The sequence below is a fragment of the Harpia harpyja genome, chromosome 4 (assembly GCF_026419915.1).
Source record: "Harpia harpyja isolate bHarHar1 chromosome 4, bHarHar1 primary haplotype, whole genome shotgun sequence".
Lineage (NCBI taxonomy): Eukaryota > Metazoa > Chordata > Aves > Accipitriformes > Accipitridae > Harpia > Harpia harpyja.
Window position 1 is genome coordinate 61,893,984 of NC_068943.1, and position 26,192 is coordinate 61,920,175.

The following is a 26,192-nucleotide window of genomic DNA, read 5'->3' on the forward strand; positions in this document are numbered from 1 at the left end:
ATTTTAACCATTTAGAGTTAGCTAGTGGTGTTCTCTGCAATATTGCAAAGAAAGCAATTAACCAGGGGTCTGTAAGCCAGTGAACTTGTGACTTGACTTATTGGAGCAGATTTTCAATATATTTAGGAACTTAAAAAAATATATATATAGTAAAAGCCTTTTGATGTTTTTATAGATGCATCAGTGGCTATCTCCCATTGGGTTTGGATGCACATGGGCGGAAATCCCAAGGGAAAGAAAAAAAAATCCTTCCTTTCCCTCACACACACTTGCGCACACAGCAGCCTTTCTCCCCTTCCTCCAAACTAGCTATATTTTTAGGAAGCGTGGGTCTCTGCAACTTCTAAAGTTGTATCTTATAAACTAATTCTTTCACATCATTAATCAGACCACCTGTGTATGCAAAAGACAACGAAAGAAAGAAGGTAAGTTGTTTGGATTTAAGTGCAAAGAAAAAAAAAATTGCCACCATTACAAGAACAAGCAGGTAGATTAACTAGGAAAAAACCCCACCCAATTGTTGAAAAACCCAGCAGAAGATCATGACAACATTCATTTTTTCCCCTTCTGCTTCTTTATAAAGTTTGGCCAGTAACGAGCCCTTCAACCTTGTTTGGCTTAAAACAACTCATAGTGACTGGAACCCATGCATGCTTCCCTAAATACCTACTTCACTAGAAGGCTTCACAGTAAGATTGTGATATATGCCTCACCCCTTTACAATGCAGTGCTCTCACCTATGTGATTTCTAGCCATACTTATTCTAGTCTATAAATCCCTAACATTTTTAAAAAGAAAAAAAAAAAAGGCAAGAAAAGCGGGGGGGGGGAACAAAAATTTGTGACGGGTGTTTTCTAATTTCAATTGCCAATAGTTTTCCAATCACAATTACATGTCATGGACGTGTCTAAAACAATTGACAAATAGACAAGACGAGACTTAAAACATTGGAAACATGTAAATAATAAATATACATTATGTATGTGCATATAAAATAAGGGGGAGATAAAAAGGAGATGTCAGTCTTCGGAAGGTTTGCCTTACTGGTGATTCTCACTCAGTTCTAGCAAAAAGTCAGAAACCATAACTGAAGGAGACAGAATTTCACTGCTCATCAATGGTTTCCCCTTCCAAATGATCTGAATCTTGTTGGATGCCTGAAGAGCTGGAGAAATACGAGAAGAAGAAAGGCAGGTATATTTTCACCCCAAGAAAGATCTCTGTTTAATCTAGTTGTCAAACTGTTCTACCATTTACCTCAGAACAACAAATTATTTGTGGTGCAACATCAATGTCAACATGAGACACATCTCCATTGAGTTTGAGCTGTTCTTCCTCTTTTTCTTCACCTAAATCTTGCTTAATTTCCTCTGACAAATTCTTCTCTTCTGTAGCTATGGTAACTGCATTTTCCTGGACCAAATCTTCAGCTGTAACTTGTGTGTGCTCAACTGGTACATTTAGTTTACTGCCTTCTGGTGTGGCTTCCACATGCTGTATTTTTTCTTCATGTTCTTTCGTTTTCATGTCTTCCTCTTCTTCCTGTTCTTCCCTGATGACTTCCTCAATTGCCCTATGATGTGGCTGGTATTCTCCCACCTCTTCATCCTCACTCTCACTACTACTGCTGCTGCTGCTACTATCTGATGGCAATGATGAAGAGTCCTTTTTTGACAGATGCTCCACCTTACATGTTTCCCCAGCATCAGTGGCAACTTGCATTTTCCCTTTGTTGGTTTCATCTACGACTAGTGTTTCTTCTATCCCAACCTCTGCCTGCTTCTTCTCCTCCACTATGTCCAGAGTCTCATGTGAACTCTGCACAAAAAACACGGATGAGGAAAAACAAAAGTAGAGTATATGAATAAATTAAAATGATGGAAACAAAATTAGCTGATGGCTGGTTCATGTCATGTAGAAGACAAAAGATGGTTGTGATGGTTAACTGAAAAAGGAAGGAAGGAAAGAATGAAGATGGATTGGAAGAGTTAGAGCCAAATTTAACTACAGAAAAAATCAGTAGAACCTTATCAGCATCGCTGACTCCAGTACAAGGCCCTTCTGCTCTGGTAGCATGTCTCTGTGAAACAAAAAGCAATCAGAGGACAAAAATCAATGCACAACCCTTTTCAACAGCGCAACATCCTCCAAGCAAGCTTTTAAGAATGTATATACATGATACTAGACAGACACTGTGTATTCACTGCAAGATTCTCATAGGACTATGCTCATTTCCTTCCACTTCATTGAAATATTCCATTCAAAAGTAGGTAAGAATTATGGACATTATTAATTGGAATAAGAATTTAATTATGAAAGACTGAAAATAAAAGCATGAATGCACTGGGCAATGATGCTACTGAGGCAGTTATTTCTCTCAGTTAAATCAGGAATTAAGAATAAATAATATTAAGGGACAGTAAAAAAACCAAAACCGAAACAAACCTGTTTAGTACTCTACTATCAGTTTATCATCACGCAGAATAAAAAGAGACTTTATTGTAAGATTTTTATTAGTTGTTCATCTTTGGTCTATTACTTTATGAAACTTAATAGATAACAAGAGGGAGACTGTTTAGGGTGGTGTGTTGTCAGAATAGCAATACATGATTACCAGGATGATCCCATTAGCATGCAGTTTGGAGGCCAACTGATGAGATTAAAGCAGTTTTATTAGTACTTGTTCCTTAACAAAATGATCTGTGATGGCTATTCCAGACAGCCCCCTGTAAATTATGTTAGGTAGTTTTTTTGATCTGATGTATTTTTAGTGACCAGTTTGCAGCAAAATTTGAGTTTGAACAATAAGAACGCAAAAGCCGACACATCATCTGTGACTTAATCCTAGCTTTTACTGCTGTTTACCAAGGAAAGCACCTACCCGGCGTGAGCCAGCCTTCCTGGTGAAGCTTAACCAGGCACCAACTAGTACCTCCTGAGCGTTGCGAACGCAGAATTGAGCTCGCTAGCCGGCTCGCTCTCCCCTCTTCAAACAAGCGACCAGCTTACCGGCTCTGACACGCGAGAAGCAGGCTGCAGGCCGCCGCTCTGGCCTTTTTAAGGCTTTGGGGGTCGGCCGGTCCCCCTCAGAGGGGCCGGAGCCTAACCCCACGAGCAGGTCACCCGCCCGGCCCCTACCGTTCCGAGGCCGGCAGCGCAGGCGGGAGGAGCGCGGCGGCGGGGCGGGGGGGAGCACCTGGGGCGGCGGCGCGGCCGAGGCGGCGGTCTCTTCCCCCGCAGCGCCCTCTGCTGGCCCCACGCTGGCGGCGGCGAAGGGCCCTCTGGTGCCAGCGCGGAAGCCCTCCTTACTAAACAAAATGGACGTTATCTCCTCTTCTAGGCTCTAGACGAGTTAGAAAAGGGAAAGGAAAGAATTAGACAGTGACGGAGGAGCGGCAGCGACCTACAAAGGAAAGGTCTGGCAAGAGAGAAACGTGACAAGGAACAGGATTCGGCTGGGAGAACGCTGTAGGAGCACGGACGGGGGGACGCACGGACTCCCCGAAAGGTGAAACGCGAACAGACGGGACAGAACACCGCTGTCACCACACCGCACAGTCGGACTCTAATACTGCATCTCTCCACCACGCATATCACACTATAAAAATTAAAAGCATTAACACTGCCATGGATTTTCCAAAGAGAACAGTTTGCTTAGGCAGTAATTCTGTATTTATTCCTGGGATTTTTCCCTTTTAAAAATCCATTTTTAACACCTTCTAATGCCTAATTGGCTCAGAGCTTCAGGGCAGTCAGATACATTTGCTTTGAACAATACACACCCACAACGCTGAAACGAGGTTTTCTTTATAATATGTGTTATATATATGTTTTGCAAATGCTTAAGTAAACTAAGCAAATTCGTTTCTGTTAAAGAATCTGTTTTCAAAAAGCCTTTCCCATCCTACTGGGAAAACTTGGTTTATTCAAACATATGTAAAAGGGTATGCTGCTTTAAAGCATAAATTACGTTCATAGTCTGGCTTATTTTCTGTAGTACGATAAATCTGTACGGTAAAGCAAACTTAAAATTCATGTGGGTACAAGCCTCTGAAAAGGCTAAAAAGTCTTTATTCCAGTTTTCCTTCCATGAGCTCTTGTACTAAGGTAGAAGTAAAACCAGTTAAAATAAAAAGCCAATAATCTAACAAATACCTAACATGGATGTAACACACATTTTGACAACATTCAGTAAGATACAATTCTGTCTTAGAGAACTGCACTACAGAGAATCACAGCAGAAGCGCATGCCAGAGGAAAGCCAAGGTGCCATGCAGACAACTGCAGTCTGTGTGGACTCTGTGAGTAGCAGTGTAGAATCTGAACCGACATAAGTTACACCATGCTACTGTGCATATACTACAACACATATGGCATGCAGAAGAACAGAGAAGGAAAAGAAAAAGAACACCTATATTTTTTTCCCTACAATGAATTTTAAAGGTGGTTAAGAAAAGCTAATGTGAATGCAAGTTATTAAATCTGCACTCATGCAACATTCAATATCCATCCGGGCAAAGTGTTCCTCACCCCCACTTTCTTTCCCTAGTTTACCGTGCCCAATAAAATGTTTATCTATTAATAGATTACATCAAAAGGCAAAAACGTTCAAGATACTCCTAACGTACTCTGGTACCACGTTTTCTAACCACTCAAAGCAGTAAAAAAAAAAAAGGGGGGGGGGGGAGGAATCTTTATGTGGCATGTGATCAGACTGTGTCTGTCTCTCTCCCTCTCTCCCCACATATGTATGTAATTAAAGACAGGCACATACAACCCATCTTTTTGCGTTTTACCACCTTCACATTTTTAGGTCTTCTAATCTTTTAAAAGGAAAACTCTAATTACACAATTTGTTTGATAATGTAACCCCTGCTCCCTGAGGAGGCATTTAGTAAAAATGATTAAACGTATAGAATTGGCACTTTTCATCAAAGTACTGTAGTTACAATAATGTATCAGCCTGTGCAGATGTTTAAATTCCTGGCAAATTCCTTCTGGTATATAGTCATATACACTAACATGAAATACTGTTTACAAGTGGGAGGGATGGATTAAAAAAAAAATATTGTGGGTATCCATAACATAACAACATTTCACATATTTGTGACATACATATCAAAGTGTCACAATTCCTGTTATAATTAAGTCACAGATGCTGTGCATTTGTGTGAGTACAGTCATACAGAAGTATAGTGGCACAAACGAGATGTACCCAAAATAACATTTCTCATACACAGAAAATGACCAATTTGCAAGTATTTTCACTGGAGCAAAAGAAAGAAGAAAAGAAAGACTATTAGCAGTGGTATCCCTGCTTTATTCTCACCTATTGTCCAACTATCCTAAAAGACAGGCAAGGAAACATACAGTCCAGGAATAGGACTGAGCAATGTATTAGTCTACTAATACCAGCAAGTTTATAAATTGGGGGTAACAAAACACTTGAACACAAATTTCTATCCATCAACAAATAGTTTAGGATGGAAATATACTGCTTCCCAATAGTCGTATTTATATATGTTACTGAACTAGGACTGACAGCTTTACATTAACCTACCTTTGTCCCAATTCCTAGGTGGTGGAAAATAGTCCAAAAGTGATGTAAAAAAGCAACATCACAATTGCTACCCATCATCACTATCACACTGGTAGTAGTCCCACTGGTTATATAGCGTTTTTCACTGCATAGATGTTAAATCAGCTTATAGGGGAGAAAACTTCCCTCTTTCTCTGGATGAAAGGAGAGGTATGGAAGTGTGGAGGTACTCAGAACCAGGTTGCCTTTGAAATGAAGCTGCTTCTACAGCGTTATTGATTTGAATAATGATTACATAGTGAACATGTAAAGCAAAAGTTCTTGTGTGAAGTGCCAAATAACTGCAGACAATTATTTCCATATAGAATGGAAATACATGTTTTGCTGTCATCCTAGTCACATAAAATATGGTAATTTTCTGGTGAAAAATTGGTTTTCTTTTCAAACAGTAGCCATTCAGAACTTCACAGCTAGTTTGGTGCTCTAAGCAGAATGTTGCTGGCATTCATGTGTATATATATATATATAAAAATATATATACACACGTACACACACACACGGATCCTGCTTTACAACTCGACCTTCTCCTTTCAGTACTGGGTTAAAAAAGTTATCTCCATCAGGGGGGGAAAAAAAAAAAAAAAAGAAAGAAGTGCCCAAGCTAGCCCACAGCAGATACAGCAAAAAGGCAGTAGGTTTCAGGGCAGCCACCTTATTGGTCTCCTCTGGTTTTGCTCCAGCAATCCACGGCATTGCAGTCCATTGCTTCTCCTTCCCAGGCAGTGTTTTCACTTGGAAAATGTGGTCTCCTTTTTTCTATTTGGTTTTCATTTTATAAAACCAGTTTAAATCAACAAGCAATAAGACAGACACACACTATACATAAACATAAAACCAAACCATCTGAAAGTGACAGAACATACTAGATGAGGAAAAAAAAAATACAGAGATAAAAGAACTTGGCAGGGCCTCAACTTCAATACAAAGAAATCAACACAGAAAATACACACAACCACATAACAAAAATTAAGTTACACTTTTATATAAATGTCTATTTTAACCAAAAAGGTATTTAGAGCTATTAAATGAACCAAAGTGTCGTGGACATTTGAAAATTTGACCAGCATTTGTACCTATGCATATACCACTAGGTGTAGAAATATTCAGGTACTACTCAGAAACTTGAGGAATCATTTCTTGGCAGTAACCATAAATTAACAAAATAGTCATTAAAGAAGTGATCCATACAGTCAGTGACTGTATTATCTGTATGCACATACTCACAGTTCAGATTGCTTAAGTATCTTATTGAAATAATGTCTTATTAACAAAAATCATTTGGTAGCATCGAGCAAGCTTAATTTAAAGTTCACCTCTCTGGGGACTGAATACTTAAGAATTGAATGGGATAGGACAACAGTATACTTAGGAGGGAAGAGTAGGAACAATGGTGAAAGAAAAGGATAACAACAGAAGATAAACTGATTGCTTTCAAAGACTGATTTGCTCTTCTACTCTACGAAAGAAGCAGCAAATAACACCCCATAAAACTAAAAGTTTCACAACAGCAAGATAAATTTATCTGGGTAGTTTTCTTGCCACAAGCTTTCAGGATGATGTTGGTAGAGAATCGTTTTCCAAACTGCTGTTTTAAGGTTCAGTCAGGAAGGAGGTATAGAGAAAAAGTAGATAAATTCATTTTACAGACTTTTGGAGATTAAGGTGAGTAAATTTTAATAACTACATTAAATACATCCCGAAGAAGTCAACACTGTAAATTAACTGATCATGTAAGGTCCTTCTGCAACAACACGCAGGCTGTGTGTGTGTTTATGCACAAAGTGTCTATGAAGGGTTATAGAGGGAAAAGGAGGGAAAAGTTCTATTGTCACTGAAAAGTTATCTCCATCAATCTGTGTAAATCAGAATGAAATTTAAGCTGTCCTTAACACACAGGAAAATACTGCCATCACCTCCATTTTTTTCTAGTGATTCTAATTCAGTTGTTCTTGTAGAAGAATAAAATTCTACACATTATTTAAAGTCAGGTCCAATGGTAAGTGGTAAAAAGTTAATGTATACTTAGTATAAACAAATATTACATTAGCCAAAGAAAGTGTTACTCTAAAGGACAAACTGCGTTTACTGTATTACATACAGGGTTGTATGGAAACGCATACGGACAAGTGTCTGCAGTGACATACCCCTTGTGTCTGTAGGGACAGAGGTGTGATACGCCGCTTTTCCCACTCATTTGGGCGTGGTTCAGGTGTGGATTCCATGAAATTGCGCTTGAGCTCACTAATGCTAGCCTGGTGTTTCAGTAAGTCGTCCTGGGTCTTATCCAGGTCCTAGCAACCCGCAATGTAAAACAAAGTAGGACAAAACACGACAACAAAAGCAAACTTAACTGGAAAAAAAAAAGAAAAGAAAAGAAAAGAAAAGAAAAGAAAAGAAAAGAAAAGAAAAGAAAAGAAAAGAAAAGAAAAAAAAAGAAACCAAACCAAGGAAAGTGCCTTGTGTCTGAAGAGCTATTCTTCTTTGGAGTACCTTAAAATAAAAAAGTTCAAGGCTAAAGGGAACCAACATTTTTTGGTTCTGTTTTTGTAATGAAAGGCCACTCATACACTGTTTCTTCCATATTTTCAGGCAAAGGAAAAATAATGCTGTGCATGGTTATTTAACAGAGGGCTATTTTCATCAAAAACATGAAACAATAATAGTTTCCAGTAGTTGCTTGCTTTCATCTAAAATTTGTAAGCACAGAAGCAAATGTTTTGGGCTATTTATTGCACAACTAACATTACTGAAGGTAGCTGTAAGAAAGAATAGTCTAACCCAAGAAGCATTATAAAAATGCATCTTTCTTGATATAAAAGCTCCATGAAAAATACTTCTGTGAAGACAATACTACAGGGCCAAATATGCAAGCAACTATCACCTGCTTAACTTCAGAGGGACTACTCATTGTGCCCGTCATGTAGGCTTAAACTTACTGGAAGAATCAGATTTAAAGACTTAAAGCCTGATATCTGCCAATGCCAAATTTAAGAACCTGACAGCAGACACAGCATTCCAGTAGGGACAGTTTTTATGCACATCAGTACCAAAGAAATGTTCTCTCTAAATTGCACCTACATAGGCAAGTGCCAAAGGGGACACCACAGTGTGAATATCGAGTTAGATTTTGTGATGACCCATTGAGGCTAAGCTGCAGCACCTTGGATGAAATAACTACAAGATAGTCTTTCACTTTATACCAGATACAGTAGCACACATAATGATCAGGAGCTATGCAGAAACATAACTGTTGTGGTTAAGTAGGCAAAAATCTATCTACTTAGCTACCTTGGAAGTAACATTATCCTTTAAATACGATGATGGGCTTTGGTAGGAAGAGCACGTTTCACTCTGCTTTCATAATTTGTCCTCCTTCCAACATGCCAGGTTTTGAGAAAAGCCGATGTTGGTTATGTACACTCTAACACAAGAATATTTTTTCAGTATTCTGCGGTGAAATTCAAGTTTAAGCCTCAGATCCATTTTTAGTACAGAATTAAAAGACTGAAGATTAAAATGGAATAATATCAATGTAGACATAATTATTAATGAAGTTTTATCAAAAGAATGTAATCAGATACAATAATTTAGGCAAAGCATCTTTTTTTTGGAAAGAGATTTTATATACCTTGTAACAGAACATTCTGAAATTTTACTTAACGTTTTGGTTAGTGTTTTTATAGTCAGTGCTCACACTGCAAAGACGCCTTGTCTTAAGTCATGAAAAATCCAAACCCAGTACAAACTCATTAGTTTCTAATTCCTTTTCACTTGCATGTTCAGCCCTGGTAACAGTTCAATGCTGCACTTCTATTTCCTAATTCTGCAAATATTCACACATGTGCTTTGAACACTAAGACCTCTCCCCTTCTGGCAACTCAGTAGGATCATATTGTCACAGGACCAATGCTTCACCTTTAATCTAGGAGTAACAAACAAGACATTAAATATGTCCCCCTAAAGTATGTATTTTCTGAGTGAAGTAAAAGCTTATGTCAAAGGCATTCTATTACACAAATAAGGTCATAACAATCATGTCATCATTTTAAAACCTGTCTTGGCTTGACACAAGGCACGTTTCTTGGACTTGATCAAAGCACAATTATGCAAGGCACTTCCAGTGCTTTAGTAAGTTATACACAAGCAAAGTTTCAATAGTGAGCAAAAGCTGCAAAAAGCCAAAAAACATATTAGTTGGGTTACTGCGATTCATATATCTCCTTATTACTGAAGAAAACCAATGATTTTTAAAAAGACATTTTTTGTGACAAAGGGAATTATTTATAGCCCCATCTGGATGAATAATTAAAAAAAAAAAAGTTAAAGACAGCAGTAGGATTTTCTAAAATTTCTTCAGTTACTAGCTTATGTTATTAACCACAAGTTAAAGGATACTGATTATAACTACAGATAGTCTTTGATAAAATAATCCAGATTAACAGACTATATGGAAATTCTTATGATAAAAATCTCTACTTCAGTGACAAAACACTACGCATTAACATACTGTTCAAAGCTCTTTGCTATTGCTCATCTTCAATGAAAACCAACCTTTGGGAAGCAAGAATTACTTCCATTTGAAAAGTGAAAAAACAAAGCAAAGATTCAGAAGCATATCTAAACATTCCCTTTAAAAATCTGATCCTCACATACATTTCTCAAAGCTCCCCAAATCAATGAGCATCAGAACCAGAACTGGTTTTTCCACACTTGTACCACTGCTTGTGCCTTACTAACTCCATTTATTCAGACAATGTATTTGATAAAGGTTGATTAAACTGGTGAAAACTAGCAACCATGCTCAACAGAAGATGCACACATTGAGGAGCAATGTATAAAAATCCCATTTAGAATTATGAATTGGACCCATGTGTTTGCTTTATCTAAATAGGGCTATTATTCCCAGTTGCCACCTTGAAAACATCTAGCAAAAATACATAAAATGTACATTCAACATTCAAGCTGAGGGGTTTTTTTGTTTGTTTGGATTTTTTAGGGTTTTGTTGTTGTTGTTTTTTGGGTTTTTTTCCTTTTAAATTTAAACTCAGAAACTAGAATGATAACATGCAACATTTCCAAGCTGTTTTTACCCCATGCACTTCATGCACTGTGTCTGTAACAGCCTGCAAGTGACCTCCCATCCCATGCAGCCTGGCAGCCCGTGAGAAGGGAAAGCGTTTCTTATATTATATACAAACCTCCAACATTAAATTGCTATGTCTGACATAAATATTTTCCCCGTCTACTCTCAAGGAATTGCTCTGTGAAGTTAAGCCACACACACACAAAAAAAAAAAAAAAAAGAAAAAAAAAAAGAACATAAAATGTACCAGCAAGTAAATAAAAAAGGCCCTTAGAATCAGACACTTAAATAAAGGAAATAAAATGGTAAGGTGAAAAGGCACAATTCAGACTAAATTCACATTAAGTTTAGGGTGCTAATAAGGCAGGCAGATACAGCCAGATTTAATTGTAAAAAAAACCAACCATGCACCTTCTGCTGTGCTTCCTCCTCTTCAGATTCCACCTATGTGAGCACGTGGCAAATTATCAAGAAAAGGAACTGTTAACATACGCTTATAGACTAACACAGAGGCTTCATCTCTTTGTAAATGCTGCAAAGCGTGCTATATTTACAGACCTTTACTGTTTCGGCCCCAGATGTTGAAATTATTAAGCGACTTTGGTCTTCCTTCACCTACATTGTTGTAGAATGGCTGAAGTAGTTATTTGGCATAAGTGACATGAAAAATGGAAGTTTCACACTGTGTCCCTCTCTTGCTGTACTTGTCAGTGTTCTCCCAGATGGAAATTTAAGAATGAGTAAAGAAAAAAAACATGATGTGCGTAATATCTATGGTAAGCACCTTAAACTTTGCAACAAGTTGATGGGAAAATGGAATCTAATGCATGAGTTCTTTTGCTAAGAGAAACTATGATTCAAGTCAAACACCTAAATACTGTATTTACAAACTGTCTTAATTATTTTAAGAATGTTGCTGTCTTGGGATGAGTTACTTGCACACCTCCCTCCTTTTTAGGTGAATATATTCTTCTTCAAACTGCAATGCACTCTGTTGGAAATGATAGCTAATCTTATCTTACCTACGAGTATTCTGAATGCCTTAAGGAACAGCGTTCTTTACAAAGCAAACCACTTCCCAGTCTTTCCACAGGTACAAATATCAACTGCTAATCTTAGGAAAAGATGCATTTAGAAGTCAACACTGTGCAAGTACATAAATTTGAAGAGGGGTTTAGTTACTGTACAGTGTTGCATTTTGGATTCTGTGTGAATGCACACATGATTTGGTACATACCACATTTTTATTCGTTTCTCATTTATCTGCGGTTCTATTTTCTGCAACTTTATGTTACAAATGATGGATTGAATTAGGTTACAGAAAAATTGAGAAAGTCTTTAAAGTCATGTTTTTCATTATTTTGAACTTAGATTGGTGTTTTTAATGACATCATGTTGTATTTAGCATGTTTTTAGTATGTACCTTGTATTGATTTAATTGGTTTAACAAACTTTTTTAACTGTAACATTGAACAGGCCCTCCCCCTTTTTGATTCTATAATATTTAGTTTCATATTTCCTTTGAAGGTCAAAATAAACACCTTTTTTCTAGTCGTATTGCTGTAACATGCACAGCAGATATAAGGAAAGGAGGCATTTTGTCAACCACTCCAGATGATCAGAGCAACGTTATTAGTGTGACTGAGGCTCCTGTATGGCAATTTTAACAGTGTATTTCAAAGAATGTTCAGACTCCAGTGATTCAAGTCTGACACAACCTGCAATCCCAGCTAATGAATGAAATCAGTCTCCACCTTAACTGCTGCTAAAGATTAATCAAAGGACTTACAAAAAAAAAAAAAGTGCCTTGGACAGACTCAACTTTGCACACACCACTGTAGAGCAGAAACATCTGAAATCTGGAATAACAAAAAAGCTGATTTTAAAGCATTCGCAGTTTTCTGAATTCAGCTTTTAGGAATTTCACTTTTCAGATCTAAACAGAACCTTGGAGATGTGCATTCCAGTCAATGCACGCAGGAGATAAGCATTTTAACATAAACTGATAGTGCAAGTAACACAACTTGCAAATAGTATCAAGTAATAATATATTTATTATTACACAGCACTTTCAGTATTCAGATTTATGTGCTCATAAACATTTTGAACTACAAAGCAACTCTACCTGCAACTCAGTGTCTGTGGAATCTAATGAAATTATGCATGCTGTAGAAATTTAGGCAGAAAAAACACCAGCTATCTATTGACTAAAAAATCCCACAATGGCAATTTTTCACAAATGAGAAAAGTTAGAAAGATACAGATACACACACACACGTGTGTCTGTGTGTATGTGTGTATTTATACATATACAGGCATGGACATAGACATATCCCTATACCAGGAAGTGTGCAAAACTGAGCAAGCCTCTGGGAGAACAAGCATAAAAGCTATGTGCAAGTGTCAACATTTAAGCAACAAGATTACACACCTCCTCTTCCTCTGCTTTGTCATTCAGGTCATTGTCATTAGAGGCACTAAAGGAAGTCACCTTAGGCTCCAGGTAGCAGAGGGACAGAGCGAGAGGAAGGGAAAGTGTGAGTGAAAAGGGAATAGACTGGAAAGCAGACAGCAGCAGCACAAAGATAAGGAGAAAAGAGGGAATGAAGGAAGGAGAGGTAATAGGAATATAGTGCTGAAGGCCAGGTGGGAGGAAAGAGATGCAAATATCAGGAAGGCTAGGAAAAGTAATATAACCATCCTCATCAAGCAGTGAATGGAAACTAAAAGAAAAGCATCTGATAAAGCTGAACGAGACACACAACTCAGTGCTTTTGTAGTCATTTGTATGGATTTTTCCCTCCACAGCAAGGGAGCCTCGACTAGCTAGGGGTCTCATAGATTCAAAGGTATTATTTGGTAAAGCTATTTCATTTTTATTATGATCTGGTGTTTCTTTCATGGAATTGCACTCTGAGATGTCTGGGATGGTAAGGAGGGGCTCTCCAAAGGGATCTTCCTCTGAAATATCTGAAAGCATGTCCATCTCAGGGACAGGCGACAGGTTTGTGAGATGGGATGACACAGAATGGATGGGTAGTGATGATGGGTGTACGTGAGTGAGCTGAAGAAAAAAATTCTGTGCACAGTGGAAAATGAAAGCACAAAAAAATGCAAGTTTGAAGGCACAAGAAAAGAGAAAAAAAAGAAATTATTAGTTAGTGAAAAATTTTACTTAGAAGCAGGGATAGCTCTACTAACGCAATAGAAATGCCAAATAAAAATAGAAATCCCCTGTGTTTTACAAGCAGCCAACTTGTTTACTTCTCTGGATTATGAAAGGAACCAATTACGAATGTTTTGTTCTCAGGCTGTAAAAAGCTGTGCACTTTTGAACTGTAATAGTCACTTAAAACAGATGGAAGAGGACAGACATTCGAAGCTTTGGCAGAAAGGTCAGGGGACAGTGCAGTACAGGAAAGACAAGCTGGCACTTTGATTCTTGGGTTTGTAATGATTTCCTCTAAGAATTAAAGAGAGTCAGAAAGGAAAAGAAGTGTCTGGGCTAGGGGGGAAAGCAAGCTGTTCACAGAATTGGCATGTGTAACAAAACCTTACTGAACAGCTTCCTGGAACAACGTTCCAAAATACTGCTTTTTTTTTTTATTCTCTTGGTTAAAATATTGAAAGATACTGCCACTTTGAAAACAAGGGAATATCACCATTTTACCAAGCCCAAAGTCAAAACATAGTAATTTACTTTACCATTTTTCTCTCATAAAGAAAATCTGTGTGTGCCTATTTCCTAGGCTAATTCAAAATTATTTTAACTTACCAGCAAAGAAAAAAAATGCAACTGTTCATATTTGTTCCCTTCCTACACTTGAATGCAGCGGGAACATGTGAACCACACAGAGAAACCCAGCAGTCCCCCTAGGAATCAAATGGGTAGCTTACTTGCAAAAATGTTTGAAAACAAAATTACTCTTTAAATATGAAAGAAAGTTCTGGAGAACTGCCCAAAAAAGAAATGATCTTCAAGAGAGAAGAGCAGATTTTAGCTGACGCTTTGGAAGGAAATTTTTACATCAAATCATACAAGATCTAAATCTAATTTTTTGACCTATTCTCCCAGTAGCTCAAACAAACAAGACAAGTAAATGGTTGTTTGCAACAGGAACAGATGAAAGAACTCAACTTTTCACAGAAATCTACACCTCAGTCAACGTAAAAGTTTTTAAAGTGTGAAATAATTCTGCAATGGCTACTAAAACAATACTGTTACTTACGGTAATTAAACAGAGTCATAATACACCCAACTTTGTAGAATGTACAGAACTGTGGATATACTAACAATTTTTTTTTAAAGTCTAAAACTAAGGAAATTAATAAAACATTATTTATACATTGAAACATTTTTTTCAAGAACTCATGCAAGCTTACTGAGAATTCAAATTAAATTTATAGCAATAAAAGAAACCCTAGGTCAATGCCATTCAGAAGTTTGTATTCTCTTTTGCTTACATACATTTACATTAAGTTAAGCCTACAGAAAGCACTTGACAGTTTTTCTTTAGTATTTTAATATGGTGTTCTGTATGACGCTCAGAAGTGATAGGCACTAAATAACCACACATGAACACACACCACATGAACAAATAATTTTGGTGTGAAAGTCAGCCATACCTTTCCATCCTGAGTCAATTCTAATTGCGGAGTTTTGACTGGGCTTCCATCTTCTTCTCTGCCACCTTCTTTTAACTTGGCCTGACCAGCAGCTTCAATGTCAATGATTTTATCTCCAGCAGCCTGCCCTCCAGTAGCAGGGAAGTCTCTTAGCAGACTTTGGTCTGAGATACCCATGGGAGCTATTACAGAACAAAATTTTGGTTAAGTGGGGTAAGCTGGAACATTTTGTTTTTAAGACTTCTTAACAAAATGATTTTATGGTGATGTCAGCAATGAGCAATACAGGCTAGTTACTGAGTGATACAATATTTTTCAGCTTCTTGGCTTTGCAAAAAGTCTATGGTTCTCATTGCACTGATATGAACAGCAACGTACCCTTGCTACATAATGTGCACTTACTATGCAAGGTTGTATTGGGTCTGGCTGAGATGGAGTTAATACTCCCCATAGCAGCCCTCATAGCACTGTGCTCTGCATCAGTAGCTAGAAAGGTGTTGATAACACACCAGTGTTTTGGCTACTGCTGAGCAGTGCTGGCACAGCATCAAGGCTGTCTCTCCAACATTTTTGCCCCCCCCTCAATGGCAGGCTAGGGCAGGGCGAGATCTTGGGAGGGGACATAACCAGGACAGCTGACCTAAACTAACCAAACAGATATTCCATACCATGTGATGTCAGCTCAGATATAAAAGCTAAGTAAAGGGAGACGGAAGGGGGGGCATTTTTGTCTTCCGGAGCAACCACTACATGTACTGAAGCCCTGCTTCCCAGGAAGTGGCTAGACATTGCCTGCTGATGGGAAGTAGAGAATAATATCATTTGTTTTTCTTTGCTTTCACTTTATTAAACTGTCCTTATCTTGACCCACGAGCCTTTTGTTATATTTTCTCCCCCCTGTCCAGCTGAGAAGGGGGAGTGATAGAGCGGCTTTGGTGGGCACCTGGCATCCAGCCAGGGTCAACCCACTACAAAGCTAAAAAAACCTCACAGTATCAGGTAGGTATTTATCAACTTTTTGATTAGTCTTGGAAGACAAATTGAAGGTACTGTTCTTGTGACTGTAAATCACCATAACAAAAGAGAGAAATAGGCAACAGTGTCTTGTGGAAATTCACTATTTTGAGAGGACTGTTTTAATGCAATATAGAAATAGCTATGCATATAACTGTCACAGTATTTTTATCCTGGAACCTTAGCAAAACTGCAGAAACAACAGCTCAGTGAAAGTAAGACTTTTCCTCCCTTATGCTTGCAAAAAATGGAAGGAGGAAATAGTGAATATATATACTTGAATATAGTTAAAGCACAAGAGAGTGAAAGGCCTTAAATTAGTTTTTTTCTCTTATTTGATTCAGCATAATAGGATTTATGAGCAGGATGGCTTTTTTTTTCTTTTTTTAAAAGGAAAACCCAAGAGCAATGCTTCATCATGCTCAAAATTTTGACTGTGATGGTTCTGTAAGACTGAAAGTTTGGGCCTGAACACACATACATACACATCTGTGTTCTGCAGATGATGCACAAGGGATCCCAGAAAGGCTTGATGATACAATCTCAGAGAGTTGGGAAGAATTCAAATTGTTTCTAACCAAAAGTAGTACAGGAACTAAACCAGACTCAGACAGTAACACTGACGTGGCAATGAGTCTTTTGGTAGCCACAAGGACTCATAGCAGTGAAAGCACTTTTGCCTCTTATTTTTGCTTCGGTTTTCAGAAGGTAAGGTTTCCCTATCAAGTGTCACAGTTTGCTCATTTGTCCCAGTATAGAAGAATGACTATTTGCAGAAGTAAGTCTTCTAAGTAAAAGATTTTTGGAGAAAATAAGGTAGAGTTAACAGCTGAGTTGTAGCTAAACTCACAGCATTGTCACAGTTCATTTTTATTCCAGTGAAGTTGTGTATGCCTGAATCTAAGTCAAGCTTCATGTCATTTTTCTGAAGAATTTTTCTACTCTGTATTATTTCAGAAGTGATTTAGAGTAAAATATATGCTTCTGCATCTCTCACACATACTGCTGCTATACCTGCCTTTGGAAAGCATACCTGTTTTCAATAAAGGAAACCAGAAGATATTTCTGCTCAGATACCAAACACCAGTAAATGACAAAAAAAATTTTTAGCTATTCAAACAACCTCAACATAAAAATTGTTAACTAAACACAGAAGTACCTAATAAATATAATAGGATAGCAGTATACTGAACAAAATGATACCAAACTAGAAGAAACAACTTGTTCTGCCTTTTCTCTTTGGTGTAGAGAGAAACACTCAGGCCAACCCACAGCCCAAAAGATGCCGCTGACCAAACAATTCTAATCAACAGCATATATTCACAGCAGTGCCATACAATTTAGGCAGTGACTTAACTTACTGTTTAGGTCACCTAAAATTGACAAGTAACTGAAGTGGCTATTCCTCATGTCACCCATCAGAAACTGAAATCCATAAATTTGTCAATTGACATTCTGGCCATCCACAATGTCAACATTTTTGAATGTTGGTCAGATCAGAGTGACAACACATAATGTAATCATTACACTGAAGAAATAAGTCAAATTTCGTACCTCCATCAAGGCTTCTGGAAATGCGTTTGCTTGAAGTGCGTTCAAAGTATGGAGCCGGTCTGTCTATGAGGTTGCTAGCCTGTCGTGTCTGTGCTTGCGTACGTCCACTGTAGCGGAACTTGGAACCCAAGGTTAGAAACTTTGCTTTTGGAGGCTGTTCTGGTGATACAAGTCTAAAAAGTAAATACGAAGAAAGTCAGTTAAAAAGGCTTTATTTTATGTATTTAATGAGGTACTATACAGCTACTTATTATATTTCAACGTCAGTTCACCATGCATGATTTGTGCACTCCAAGAAAGGATTCTACCATAAGCTTGGAGAAGAACTTCTAAAACAATGCATATTACTTATTATTTAGAGTTGGAGTTGAAGTGATGCTGATAACCATTGCTTTTTCCACAGTAAGACTAAGCATCTGGGATCCTTATCTTTTGGTGCTATCTTGGTTAAATTGCATTTTTTGTAGAAAGCCGAGGCCATTACAGGTTCATGTAGAATACTTATCAGATCTCTCTCCTTAGAATGTTACTGATAGTAGAAACTATACATCCCACTTCCACTGTCCTTCCTATATTCCAAGGTACCAATACAGCAGCTACTATTCTTCAGAGTTAGGGAATGGCATCTCAAAGCTGCATAGAAGGCTGTATCAAGTGAAAAAAAGATTGATGGGCTGGAGAGTTGTGACCCAACAGTAAGAAGTTTAACAAGCTGTATTCAGACTCCAGTTTCTTTACAATGTCATATATAGATTTATGTAAGTTGATGTTTGCTGGATATAAGGAGGGGGAAAAAAGCATATAATGAAAAGGGTGAAAAAGAGATTCAGTTATGAGTGCTATTAATACTGGGTTCTGTGCTGGGTATGTATGTTTGTACCTAAGTGTTAGAGTCAGTGTCAGAAAGTCCAGGTAACAACGTGGCAGAGTTTGCTATGAGGGACTCCACTTTGTTCCACCAGTTTTTGACATCACATGGGTTTGAAGAGACAGGTCCTCTATACCTCCGTAAATTTCCTTCAGTATGAGGACTTCAAGCTCTTATTCATCTGACCCTCATTGCTTGTACTTTGTTTTTGAAATCTGAGCCATCAGCTTCAACACTGAGGGTATTGTTTGTTCCAGTGTCATCTTTGCCGATAGGATAAACAGTCATCACTGCAGGAACTCTTCTCAGTCTCCACTTCCCTAGAAAGGTCTTTGATATTCCTTCCTGGATCAACATAGTGCTGCAAATACATGCTTACCCAGCATGGCAGTCTCCATGGCCTATTCTCCCTCTGTATAAAACCATCAGACTATTCCAGATGGAGCTTTTTGATTTGAGGATCTGCAAAGAATGAGAAGCTCACTGAACATCAGCTTCTTTCAAGCAGAACCAGCAACTACTGTGCCCTTTGTACTTAGGATGGCACAGATGGGTGAGTGAGACTTAAAAGTATGCTGACTTTTTTCTCCTTGTTTGAAGCATTTGCACAGGGAATATCTGTGTCAGTGGAATCTGATCCAGCATACATTAAGACAGTATCCAGTAGTGGGTTCTGAAAACTGACAGTCATTCTAAATATATTTCAGCAGAACTGAAGAATTTTCAGATCCTTAGCAAAACCAATGGTGAGCTAGTGTGGTGGGCTGACCCTGGCTGGATGCCAGGTGCCCACCAAAGCCACTCTGTAACTCCCCTTCCTCAGCTGGACAGAGGAGAGAAAAAAATAAAACAAAAAGCTCGTGCGTCGAGACAAGTTTAGGTAGGGATCACTCACCAATTACTGTCATGGGCAAAACAGACTTGACTTGGGGAAAAAATTAATTTAATTAATTACCAATCAAATCAGAGTAGGGTAATGAGAAATAAAACCAAATCTTAAAAAAACACCTTCCCCCCACCCCACCCTTCGTCCTGGGCTTAACCTCACTCCTGATTTTCCCTACCTCCTCCTCACCCCCAGCAGTGCAGGGGGATGGGGAACGGGCATTGGGGTCAGTTCATCACACATTGCCTCTGCTGCTTCATCCTCCTCGAGGGAAGGACTTCTCACTCTTCCCCTGCTCCAGCATGGGGTCCCTCCCACGGGAGACAATCCTCCACAAACTTCTCCAACGTGGGTCCTTCCCATGGGCTGCAGTTCTTCATGAACTGCTCCAGCGCAGGTCCCTTCCATGGGCTGCAGTCCTTCAGGCACAGACTGCTCCAGCGTGGGTCCTGCACGGGGTCATAAGTCCTGCCAGAAAACCTGCTCCAGCATGGGCTCCTCTCTCCATGGGTCCACAGGTCCTGCCAGGAGCCTGCTCCAGCACAGGTTTCCCACATGGTCACAGCCTCCTTTGGGCATTCCCCTGCTCCAGCGTGGGGTCCTCCATGGGCTGCAGGTGGATATCTGCTCCACCGTGGACCTCCCTGGGCTGCAGGGGGACAGCCTGCCTCACCATGGTCTTCCCCACGGGCCGCAGGGGAATCTCTGCTCCAGTGCCTGGAGCATCTCCTCTCCCTCCTTCTTCACTGACCTTGGTGTCTGCAGCATTGTTTCTCTCACACGTTCTCACTCTTCTCTCCACCTGCTGTTGCTGTTGCAACTCAGAGGCACTACTACCATCACTGGTGGGCCGGCCTTGGCCAGTGGCGGGTCCATCTTGGAGCTGGCTGGCATTGGCTCTATTGGACTTAGGGGAAGCTTCTAGCAGCTTGTCACAGAAGCCACTCATGTAGCCCCCCCCCTACCAAAATCTTGCCACACAAACCCAATACAGCTAGGTAGAAGGTTACCACTTTTTCTAAGAGAGGATGTTTATGGCTTTGTCAGAGTGCTAGCCAGAAGGATCCAGTCCTCCATGCCTAAGATGCATATGCATGCACCTGAATCCTAATCTGTTCCAACACATTTTTAAAGAAAACAGAATTCAAGACAGACTAAACCACACTTCTGCACTAAGGCCACTTATGTGATAAAATCACAAGTATCTGGAGCTTCACTTTCATTGCTTCTATAAAACAGCCTGTCGTGGTTTAACCCCAGCCAGCACCTAAGCACCACGCAGCCGCTCACTCACTCCCCCCCCACCCCCAGTGGGATGGGGGAGAAAATAGGGAAAAGAAGCAAAACCCGTGGGTTGAGATAAGAACGGTTTAATAGAACAGAAAAGAAGAAACTAATAATGATAATGATAACTAATAAAATGACAACAGCAATAATGAAAGGATTGGAATGTACAAATGATGCGCAGTGCAATTGCTCACCACCCGCCGACCGACACCCAGCTAGTCCCTGAGCGGCAATTCCCCACCCCCCCTCCCCAGTTCCTATACTAGATGTGACATCACACGCAATCTTTGTGACAATTTATTTCTCCACTTTATTTCCAAGAGAGAGTGCATTATGCATTAAGAGAAAGAAGGCTAAGAGGGTTTTTCCAAGGTTCTTTCTGTTCTTTATTTTCCAGTCTTGGCAAGGCTACAGCATTAACTGCCATTTTTATCTTCCACCCTGCTGAGATAAACTTTTAATCTTTTAATGTGGAAAAAACAAGGGAACTAATTACTTCCTGATTAAGGGCATTTGAATGGATTTTTTGTATTACAAGCTTAATTACATAAAATACCTGAAGACTATACTTTTACCATTTTAGGACATTCTGGGGAGGCAATGAAACAATCATGAAAATTTCAAATAAAACATCATAAAGCAGAATTATAAGCAGGTTTCTGCAGCCATTGCTTAAGATCCAGAGTTGCAGACTAAGCTTACCTCAAAAGATTAACGTAGATACATAGTCTGACTGTATTTCTTAAAGTAGATTGTTGCACTTTGAAAACGGTACTGGAATCCTATAAAGTTGAGCTGATACAAGTGAATCCAATGCCTTTTGGTTGTTATTTTCAATATAGTTCATTACAAATTTTTATAAATAACTTCATATGCTGGCTGAATTTCCCATATATTATAAGAAGATGGACCTTAATGTAATTATTTGAGAAAAACTGAAATATTGCAAAAGGCAACACAAGGAATCTTACAATGTTATATAGGGCATGCTAAGAGATCTGGAAGCTAAAAATGTATGTCTAGATTGAATACAATTTACTGTGGTATCATACACAAATTTTACACATGCTCTGAAAGAGCTACAGTCTCTTGGACTGTAGCAATTGCTTTCTGCTTTTTATCATTGGAGAAAAACAGAGCTGGATTTATTTTACTATTTTTAAATCAGGATGAGAGGTTCTGAGGATTTTCTCTCTGATGACATCAGTGGAGTATATGGATTTTACAGAATGGTTCAAGTATTTGTTACATAATTCTCGTTATAATGTCATTCCTGGTTAGAAAAAGCCACTTCTGATTGGAATAAAATCCAATTATTTTTATTATGTCAGAATTTCTGTAGTAAGATTATCTAATACATATTAACACTCCTGAAAACTTTTATATTTGCAAATGGTAGTTCTCAGTTTAGGATTTTTCACTTCCCTAAGGTTTGTTTTTTCCCTATTCAGGTTCATTTTATTATGTTTCTTTTTTATTAACTTTTCATTGCAGACAGAACTGCATGATATTGTGGTAACGGATGTCAGCAGCCAAAGCAGACTTCAAATTTTAAAGAAGAATAGAATGGTGGACTACGTATCTTAATAAACTTAACTAATGAATTCTATCAAACATGGAAAAAATTTAGGATTTAAAAAAGAAGTGCTTCTAAATTAAGCATTTGGAGACTGACTGCCAATCTTAGCACAAATTCTAACACTGCATTCAAGAACATTCTATATTCATTGAAAATCTGAATACTGAAAACCATCCAATGAGACAGTTCCAGTAATGAACTGATTAGGTCTCATGGTCCCCAAGTTCTCTGAAGGTCTCAGTCTAGCAAGTATATTCAGCTTAGACTAGTATTCAGCAAAAGGATTGCACCCACCTTAAACACAATTGCTTTTTTAAAATAAAAACCAGGCTACTGAAGGAGAAAACTTACCTTTTACATACCCTAGTTACTGTGCTCATTTGAAGCAAGAAACTCAGATTCAATGCCTATTCAATGCATAAGAGATTCAACCTAAATCTGTGACTCCTAAGCTGCATGGGGCACGTGCACTCCATCATGGAGTTTGTGCTATTATAAAAATCAAATGAAGATTTTTCAAATTCCTTTTCAATGGAGGAAGTAGAAAAAGAAACAACTTTGTGGCCTATTGTTGAAGTGCTCATTTACAAATAGACTATAGTTTCAATGACCGATTCAGAATTTTATGTGTATCAGTTGCTGGGGAAAAGAAAATGCAGAGAGAAAGTTATGGATTATTACATAAATAAATAGTAGTCTCTTTTTAAAGTGATTCTCTGTTCTTTAAAGAATGACGGTGAACTCAGGCCAGTTTATAAATAAGGAAAAATTCAGCTGTAAGCATTTACACTCAGCAGAATGTTCTGAAAAGTAAAGTGAATGAAGACTACTGTCAAGCCCCAAGAGCTTCTTGTGAAGGTGTATAATGGCTTTCTAGATGGCCACTCTGAAGAGTCAATCTCTCAGGAAGTCTTACATATGATCACTAGTTTAGTTCCATCCTGTTAGCACTCCAAAAGTTTAAATAAAGCAGCTAATTGTACTTGAGACTTTCAGAATTGGTAATTTGGGGTCAGTGATTGTTAGGGTGTCTTCTGTCTAAGAGGTGTTACTGGACTGAGAAATTGGGGGCAAAGAGGAGGGAAATCTTCTCTACTTTCCTCATATCCTTTAAAAGAAGGATATGAGCACACCTAGCAAAGTGGGGGAAACAGAGAATTATCATTTACCTGAAGAAAGTATGGTGCTCTACACAAACCTTCCATAACCTTTTAGCAGCCCGATGGTTTGGCAGTTTGAATCCAATAGTGCTCTCAAACTGTTCCAGCTGGAAAGAATCCATAAATAAATTAATTCATTTCATTAAGCTGGCTATTAAGTAACAGGCAGAGCTCAGATAGTTCCATTACTGTAACAAGCTGTAATTCTCCTGTCATAAGACTTCATAAGATTTAAAAAAAAAAATGTAAAAAAAATCAGAATTTCTAGCCTTTTAATAAAATTATACTTGGTGGGCTAGTCATGATGGGTAATAATCACATTATCACTTCCTATCTGTACTAATGACTCTATTGAGAAATCCAATAGTACTTCAGTGTTCCTTGCTGATTTTCTGACTAGCTGCCCAATGTATTTATTTTTAAACTGCATGAAGTAATTGTACTGCAGGTTGTGCTGCACACTTTCCTTGGATTTAATAAAAGTCTGAAATCTATACTGCAGTGTTAAGCTTACCTCATCTGTTTCACTATATAATAGTTTCTTAGCAAAAACATTACATCTATGCACCATCAGTGAGTGCAAGAACAATACATCTGTGTTCCAAAACTTACAAAACTACAATGTTAGTATTGTACTATTGGTATTTAGACTTCTTTTTTGTTTTATTTATTCACACAGTAAAAGCTACCTTAAACATTTTAGAGTATAATCTAAAAAAAGCATTACGGTGTTTGGCATTTTGGTTTTTGTTAAATTTCCAGTTACAATGTGATCAGAATGTAACTCCCCCTCCTTCAGCAAGTCCCACAAACTTATAACGGTATCTGAAAAGAACGCTGAATCCACTATCTCCACAGCAGCTAACAGAAAGAGTTATAACATCCTACAGGACAACTCAAGCCTTCGGTTACAGCTGTAAACTAGATGCGTTGACGTTTAGTGAACAATTATATCCAAAGAGGAAGAGAAGCTGGCTCTCTCCCAGGACTGCAAGTTTGTATAGACAGTAAGAACATGGCCAGAGTAACTAGCTTTCCCTGTAAAAAAAAGAAAAAGTTACAAGATGGCATCTATCAAAAAAGAAAATAGATTTTCTTCTTGGTTTGCATTCACTAATCAAGACAAGTGTTTAATACAATCAGTAGAATCTGAAGAGGAAAAGAAAATGCTCTTAAGTTTTGCTTGAACCCAATATAAGCCTGTGAGGACATCTGGGAAAAAAATAAGGATGTTTTCTTGTTGCTGGATAGAAATGATCTCAGAAAAGAAACAAGACAGAAAGGTGCTACTTACTTCTGCTGGCCTGACTTTGATGTAGAAATTACTTCGCTTATAGGAAATTTTTAGAATTTTTGGCCAAGCAAAGCGGTTGATCCGGAGTCTATCTTTGTAAATGAGCAGTCCGTTAGCACATACACCCAGCATGATATCCACACCTTCAGAATCCTATCACGTATGAGACAATTTAAAAAAAAACAGTTTAATAACATTCCAAACAAGTAATTATCGCTGGCATACCTTGAGGTAATAATGCAACTGGGACTTGTTTCATATTCAAACCTGAAAGACCCCAACAATGAGATTCTTAAAGCAGAAATAGCCAAGTATATTAATTTTACAGGAAACTTTGGACTCTAAGTAATGGCTTTGGCACTCATATGCCATTGCATATGTGACAGTTCTGGGAAATTCTTCAGTATTCTAGCAATAGGGACTAAGTCAACAACTTACAAGCAAAGAAAGGTATGGTGGGTGTGCCAGCAATAGTTTCAACAAATATTAAAAGAAGAAAAATTTAAAACAGGCCTTTCCAACTTAAAACAGTCAGTGAAAGTCTGAACAAGTTGGTGATCATCGTCATCTTTTACAGTCACCTACTATTCCAGTAAAGATATAGGAAGTAACGGATAGTTGGCTGAAAATGTCAACACAATGATTTCAAAGTGCTGGTGGGCTGGGTTTCTGAGCGTTCTGTTCCACTGACAGTGTTTGATGCAAGTTTTACAGGCTACAAAACTAATCACTTACTGATAAGGGTTTTATACACTGTACCACTGCACAATACAGCAGAATCTCTTGTCTTCCTCAACAACAACTCAACTACATCAAATGCCAACGCTGACATTAAAAAGTTGCTTCACTGGCATAAGTAACAGCTGCAAGCGAATCCTGGCAAACAGCAGTTCTAATGTTTGCAGTTACTTCACTATGAGAAAAGAAAGTTCCCATAAAACTCTAAAAATCTAAGTTCCTTAAAACACTACAGACCAAGTGAACTGCCATGCTGCACTTGTATTAAAAAATTACTAAATGTTACAGACATAGTTAATGTACGTGAATAAAATTTTAAGTATATTTCTTTCAAGTGCTTCTGACAGAACATAGGAAGAAGTCTATGGAAAATTGCAAAAACAAGTGCACGTTGTTTCCATATGAAACAGAATTAAACAATGTTTCTCCTGTACTTAAAAGTCTTGGTTTTCTTTTTTAAATATAGGACTGATACGTTTGCAATGCATTAATTTTCCTAATGTT

The 26,192-nt window shown here is 38.2% G+C and overlaps 1 protein-coding gene across 28 annotated transcripts in view; it reads right to left on the reverse strand.

Moving 5' to 3' along the window:
* EPB41L2 (erythrocyte membrane protein band 4.1 like 2) overlaps positions 1 to 26,192 on the reverse strand; it is a 133,021-nt gene that overhangs the window by 13,195 nt on the left and 93,634 nt on the right. For 6 of the 28 annotated variants that reach the window (XM_052784331.1, XM_052784325.1, XM_052784326.1 and 3 more), the window contains 12 exons: positions 24,951 to 25,103; positions 23,666 to 23,763; positions 17,877 to 18,049; positions 15,309 to 15,490; positions 13,114 to 13,761; positions 11,094 to 11,126; positions 10,798 to 10,860; positions 7,744 to 7,890; positions 6,251 to 6,355; positions 3,197 to 3,343; positions 2,027 to 2,080; positions 1,258 to 1,818 (listed from right to left, as the gene is read on the reverse strand). In XM_052784331.1, the coding sequence (XP_052640291.1) occupies positions 1,258 to 1,818; positions 2,027 to 2,080; positions 3,197 to 3,343; positions 6,251 to 6,355; positions 7,744 to 7,890; positions 10,798 to 10,860; positions 11,094 to 11,126; positions 13,114 to 13,761; positions 15,309 to 15,490; positions 17,877 to 18,049; positions 23,666 to 23,763; positions 24,951 to 25,103 (2,364 nt within the window). The remainder of the gene's footprint in view (positions 1 to 1,257; positions 1,819 to 2,026; positions 2,081 to 3,196; positions 3,344 to 6,250; positions 6,356 to 7,743; positions 7,891 to 10,797; positions 10,861 to 11,093; positions 11,127 to 13,113; positions 13,762 to 15,308; positions 15,491 to 17,876; positions 18,050 to 23,665; positions 23,764 to 24,950; positions 25,104 to 26,192) is intronic. The other 22 variants (XM_052784339.1, XM_052784332.1, XM_052784333.1 and 19 more) reach the window with 22 other exon arrangements.